Raw genomic sequence first — 6,179 nt, forward strand, 5'->3', positions numbered from 1 at the left:
TTGTCTCCACTGTGCAAAACAGAAATATGCCAAGGTTAACAGAAGAGCTGATCTTTCTCTGCTAGAGTCCCTGGCAACTAGAATATTTAGAGTGGTAGAACATTAAAGGTGGAAAGACTGTGGTGTGTTCTGTCCAACCACTCAGTTTCAGATCAGGAAAGTGGTCAGGAAAGTTAGGAAGGTGGAGATTTTTGTTCACATTCATAATTAATCAGTGGCAGAGCATGGACAAAAACCCAGGAACTCCTCTTATACAAGTATCCCCTCTTCCCTTTCCGGTCAGCAACCAGAAGGGCTAAGGTTACCCAGAAATTCCTCAAATAGATTTGTTCCAGCTGCTGCTTAACTCTTATTTACATACTCTATAATGTATTGACTTTCAGCCAAAATGTTAGAATTAACTTACCTAAATCAAAACAAATGTAATATACAGTTAAAGATTTTACTTTAAAACCTCCCTGCCAGTAACAAGAAATCTAAACCAAGCAGTCAACAGTATTAATGACAACATTCTTTCACATGCTTCTCTAAACTCCCAAAACACTTTATAAGCAGCAGGCATTCTAACTGCTTTACACACATCACTGTACTATTCTCTGAAATTGTTGGCTAAGTTCATTTTACAAATATAGACACTAAGGCTTATACTTGTGAAGAAGTCTGCCTATACTACAGACCTAAGAATAATAAGAAACAGGATAGACAAACCCTGATCTGCTGGATTCTTCTAAATTTCCTGTGCTTACAGCCTATCCTGTATGAAATTCACTTTTGTATGTACCTTTTTTCCTCTTCACTAGCTTAGGTTGTCTTCCTGTCTTTGTCTCTTCCAAATCCAAATCCCATGAATTTTAACCTTTTCCCTCCTAACATAAAACTCAAGGTGAAACATATTCCCAAAACTAACTTCCCTCCGGGACTGCCTCAATTTAGGCCTTCATCAAGACAATGATCTCTCTAGGCACCTCTCCCTCTAAACCTATGTAAGAATTTAGAACAGAAACAAAGTTAACTGTTGGACAGCTACTGCTACCAACCATATTAGTTAAGCAGAAGAATTAAACCGCTTTATTCTCCTAATAAATGAAGAACAAAGTCCAGATACCATGCGCATTAGAAACTGAAGGTTTTAACAACCTGATCAAGCAATGAGAAAAGCTGAATGAACTAAGGAGTATACAAGCTAACTATTTTAATTTTGCAATCAAGAAGTATGCAGTGATCTATATGCTGGTTATTATCAAAATTATATAAGACTGTAGACGTAAAGTCTAATCTCACAGAATTACACACAGGGTGAGAAAAAAAATACACAAAAATTAAAAGACAATAATAAGCAAGTTAAAACAAGTGCTAAGGAACTAAAAATAAATAAATAAACATTAAAATTAGTTAATTAAAATGTCTTCTTAAATATCACTAAAAAACAAACCAAGTGAATATGCAGGGAATGGTAGCAGTCAATAATATTTCTAACCCCAATCCAAATGGGAGATGATTGCTGAGAGATAGTATAGATTTTGTTTTTTCCCCAATTCTTAATATTATCCTTGAATAAGGAACATATATACATGTTTACCTCTTCTTGGCAAGAGGGCTATACTCTTTATAGAAAATAATTAATCACATGACATAAAAGGCAAAAGAACAAAACAAGATTTAATGATCTTGTGTTTAACCCTTAATTGTTCTAAGAAAATACTAACAGCTATGAACTGCACTAGAACTATTAACTTTATGTAAAAGTATATTAACATATATTTATATATTTACATATGGCTTTAAATGAAACCTCAGCTTTCTCAAAATCTATTTGTAAAAACTGTGGTAAAACTATAGATTTACTGAAGATTCACATCCTCCATGAAAACAATCACCAACTTAGAGTTTCACTAACATCTAGGCATATTTACACATAGTGACACATGCATGTTTCTACACACTTTTTCTGCCAATTGTTTTATACGTGCCTCTTCCCCAGTTTCCTTCTCTCATGCCCTCTAAGGGGGATGAAATTCTATTGGAGTCTTTTTGTCCTTGATCCCACCAGCACTGGTTTAATTCATACCCTCATCATATTTCATGGAGCTTATTGTAAACATGTATCTGACCTCCTTTGCCTCCAATCCTTCTATAGTGACTCCACCTTCCTCCTCAAACTTTAAAAGTCAATCTGATCTTGTGGTATACCACTAATCAGTGCAATACTTCCTCAACTACATCTCTCTTACATCCACATCTATGAAATATGCATTGTTATTTTAAGGGGATAGAGAAATGGCATCCTGAAAGAGCTCAACTTTAATAAATCACAGAATATGGGCCAAAAATGGAGGGAAAACCTATTAACATTTCCAACATGCTTCAGGATCACCCTATTAGAAAACTGTGAATTTCAGCAATGATTCTCAAACTGTGATGTAACTTAGTCTCTATTAAGCTTGCTAAAAACAGAAATGCCAAAGTTCCACCTCAGACCAACGAATCTGAATATTATCTAGGAATCTGACCTAGCCATACACATTTGTAATAATCTCCCAATGATTCCAACACACATGTAAACCTGAGAACCCCTCTTGCTCCATAACATATTATCTGTAGGTCCCCTGACTTTCCCAAGCTGTTTCATACTTCTCACAACTTGGGAGGAACAGCTGACCCTCTGAATTTCTAGATATGAAGGACTGACTGACAGGGACTTGAGCATTCAATGACGACTATACTTTCTAGACTTAAATATTCAAGTACTGACCATTCTAAAATGCTTTTACTCATCCTCTCTTGTGATCACCTAAACCTTTATAAAAATAACAACATCCACACATTTATGGACAGTCCTTCTGATACACACAACCACCCAATGAGATGTATCCCTATTCTAGAAATGAGAAAACCAATTCTAGGACAGGGGGCTTAAGAAACTTATCCAAATTGACACTATGAATTTAAACCCCGGACTGCTGATTACAAACCCAGGATATTTTCCATTGTAACATGCAGTGTCTTACCAGTCACTGTGAAGTACTGATGTACTTAGCAGTTTACACATTAGTTTCTTTATCTAGATTCAGTAAGCTCCCTGAGGGGACACATCAACTCTGATTTTGACCTCAACAATTAGCTACTCAATACTAATTTGCTGAGTGAAAGAAGGAATGAAACTCGTGAGAGCTAGGACTGTAACTACTACAGCTTCATTTTCTTGAAAATTCTTAGAGCTCTGATTGCACTTCTTGCTTAACAAATTTGGTCTGACCTGTATATCTCACTGCGTGATTTTTTTTTTTTTTTAATGAGACAAAATATTTCAGTAATGTACAAAATACTGCAAGGTCAGCAAAGCGGGGGTGGGGGTGGGGGGGGACTATTTCAGAAATTAAGATCTCATTCTTTACTGTCTAATAATGGGAGACTTCAAATATTAATCTTTGCAGCCATTTCATTCAACAAGAGCAGGTAACTCCAACAGTGTGGTTCTAAATGACAGAAATCCATTCTTTATCTATCACTGTATTCTTACACGTCTGTCATTTCTTTGACACCAGTGAACATTATAGGAAATGCAGAGCAATTAGTCAGTATGCTTGTGTATAAATGTAATGTCCCTCCCTGCCTAATGTGTCTGGTATGTAACACATAGTACAACTACTTCCTTTTCTGAGACAGATTATATAACATAAGTAGTATACCAGAAAATTTTTTTAAAAAACTTTTCATTTGCAGATAATGTCACCTTCAAATTGCTGGAGATTTTCCTAAGTTGAAAATATGCACAAATTAGGGCTGCTTTAAGAATCTTACACTTTAATTGTATCAGCTTCCAGTGGAAAAATAAAAGTGATTATTCCTTTAACACCACTTTTAAATAGATAACAAGAAAAAAACTTCTAAAACAACATGATGTAGTGGAAAGTACAACACAACAGGCATCAGGAGTCCTGCTTTTCTAGTTTTGGCTACATTACTAAATTGCTGTGAGACAGAGGGCTCACCGGCTCAGTTATTTTGTTTGTTTAAAAAGTGTGTGGGGAGAGTGAAGAGGGGGCTTGACTGTCTTCACAGCTGTTTTCCCAAATCCTGATTTTAAGCCACCTCCCTCACTTTATTCTAATCAGGTCTAACTTCTGAAGTATGAAACACATCTGCAAAAAAGTAATGATTCAATCTCCTACCAGGTGGAACAGGATACAAAGGGTAAACTCCTAGAAAGTTAACAATTAATCTAGTAACTTCCCAGAACTTGTCTAATCCTAACTTCTTAAACAAGCAGGTGCAGTCTGGGTGACACATTTAACATTAGGAAGGAAAACTGTAAAAGGTACAGCTCTGTTGACATTTCCCTCGGTGGTTCCGGGGTGCCAGTGGCACAGACTCTGAGGTGTTAACCAGTAAAGTGGGGAGAAAGGGACCCGAAAAGCGTTTCAACAGTCTCAACCACAGCTCAACTCAGCCACCCCAATAAGATGCAGGCTGACAAGGCCTACCCCACAGAGCACAACCTCCCCACCCCCAGAAGCGCCAGCAGCCAATGTAATGAATGCTTCCGTCAACAACACATTCCCCTTCCCACAGCAGAGCTGCTGGCTCCAACCGGCCATCTGGAGTTGGAACAGGCCGCACAGCACCGACCTAAGACCCATTCTCAGATCCCAAAAGGCCAAGAACTACTGGAGATCGCGGTTCCCCTGAGCTTGGTTCTGGGAGAGCAGCATCTCCCATCAATGCAAACAAACAACAACAAAAACAGTGGAGAGGAGAGAGAAACCAGGCCTGAGCGAGACTGCTGGAGAAATAAACCTCGTTTCTCTGCAGTGGGGAGCAGTAGCACTACATGCCCTCGGTTCTAAACCGATGCACTCGACTTCATTCTTTCCTGAGATCCTCAAGGGAGAATAAAAGACCTTACGGCCCGATTCATTCATATCTAGGTTTCGGTCCCCGACCCACCCACTCCTGAAACCGTTGGCATTGTGAAGGAAAGTACCCCCACATCGGGGTCGGAGGAGAAGCGAGAGACAGTCCAGGAGCCCAGTCACTACGACCAAGCAGCTCCTGTAAAAAGATCCCCGCGAGGCCTGACAGCAAAGTCTGAACAAGCAGCAGAGGCACGGAACCGGGACCAAGCGAGCAGGGCTCCAGGACAGGCTGAGGACCTGACACTTCCCTGCTCCCCGGGCAGGTCCTAGAGGCGGCCTCCGGCCCGCACTGCCCGCACCCAGGGAGCCGGGTCAGAGAGAGGCCTGGCCGGCAGTCCGACCCTCCCCGCGCCGCTCCCGCCTCCTTCCCCGCTCCCACTTCCCGGCGCTCCCTCCCGAGCCCCGGAGGCTAAGGTCGGGGGCGGCGATGCGGGTCTCAGCCACTGACCACACATTTCTTGCCGAGGAAGGTGAAGAGGGACTCGTTCTCCTGCGGGGTGAGCAGCAGGGACCCCACGTTGGTGACCCTCCGCGGCGGCGGCGGCTGCTGCTGGCCGGAGCTCATGGTTTCGCCGGCGGGGTAGGGAGGCCAGGGCCGTCTCCTCCGGCGAGTGGGCGAGCGCTCGTTCCCCTTCTGGGTGACAGGGGCGGGAGGAGGGGAATCAGAGGCGTAGCATCTCGCAGCTCCTCCGGCGCAGGGAGGAGGCCACGGAAGGAGGAGCCGACGGCGGGCCGCTGTGAGAAAGGGAAGCTCCCCGTTCCCGCCGGGGTAGGCTCTGGCCGGATGGTCGTTGTCCTCGCACTCCGGCGACTGCGCTAAACTCCCAACTCCTCCCCCAACCTTCCTTCGGCGGCAGTGGCGGCGGCGGCGGCAACGGCCTCACAATCCAACATGGCAGCGGGGTACGGGCGAGACCACAGGACGCGAGACGCGGGGGAGCGCGCCGGAAACGCGCGGCTGCGGGCCGGCCCCGGGAGGAACCCCACCTCCCCACGCCGCGCCTGGCTTCGCCTACCCGGCCCGAGGCCACGCCCACTTCCGGCTGAGGCGCGGGCTACGAGCGCCCTGCGGTCTGACGCGGGGCCGTGGGTCCGTCGCAGCCTTTGGCGTCCGAACTCGTTCCTCGGATAGTCTTCTTCTACAGAGGTTTGAAGAGAGGAGGTGGCTCGTCTCCGCCACCGAGGTGTCATCCCTTCTTCTGAGACGCACACCTTTGCGGAGCATCAGTGCAGACCCAGGTCTCCGTCCCCGAAATAGCTTTT

The 6,179-nt window shown here is 44.1% G+C and overlaps 1 protein-coding gene across 2 annotated transcripts in view; it reads right to left on the reverse strand.

Annotated features, from left to right (window-relative positions):
• The window catches only part of WASL (WASP like actin nucleation promoting factor), an 81,679-nt gene extending 75,839 nt beyond the window's left edge, over positions 1-5,840 (reverse strand). Inside the window, exon 1 of one of the 2 annotated variants that reach the window (XM_010804401.3) lies at positions 5,365-5,840. In XM_010804401.3, the coding sequence (XP_010802703.1) occupies positions 5,365-5,481 (117 nt within the window). In that variant the 5' untranslated portion in view covers positions 5,482-5,840. 2 annotated transcript variants of the gene reach the window in all.
• Between the last annotated feature and the right edge of the window lie 339 nt (positions 5,841-6,179).

The sequence above is a fragment of the Bos taurus genome, chromosome 4, assembly GCF_002263795.3.
Source record: "Bos taurus isolate L1 Dominette 01449 registration number 42190680 breed Hereford chromosome 4, ARS-UCD2.0, whole genome shotgun sequence".
Taxonomy (NCBI): Eukaryota; Metazoa; Chordata; class Mammalia; order Artiodactyla; family Bovidae; genus Bos; species Bos taurus.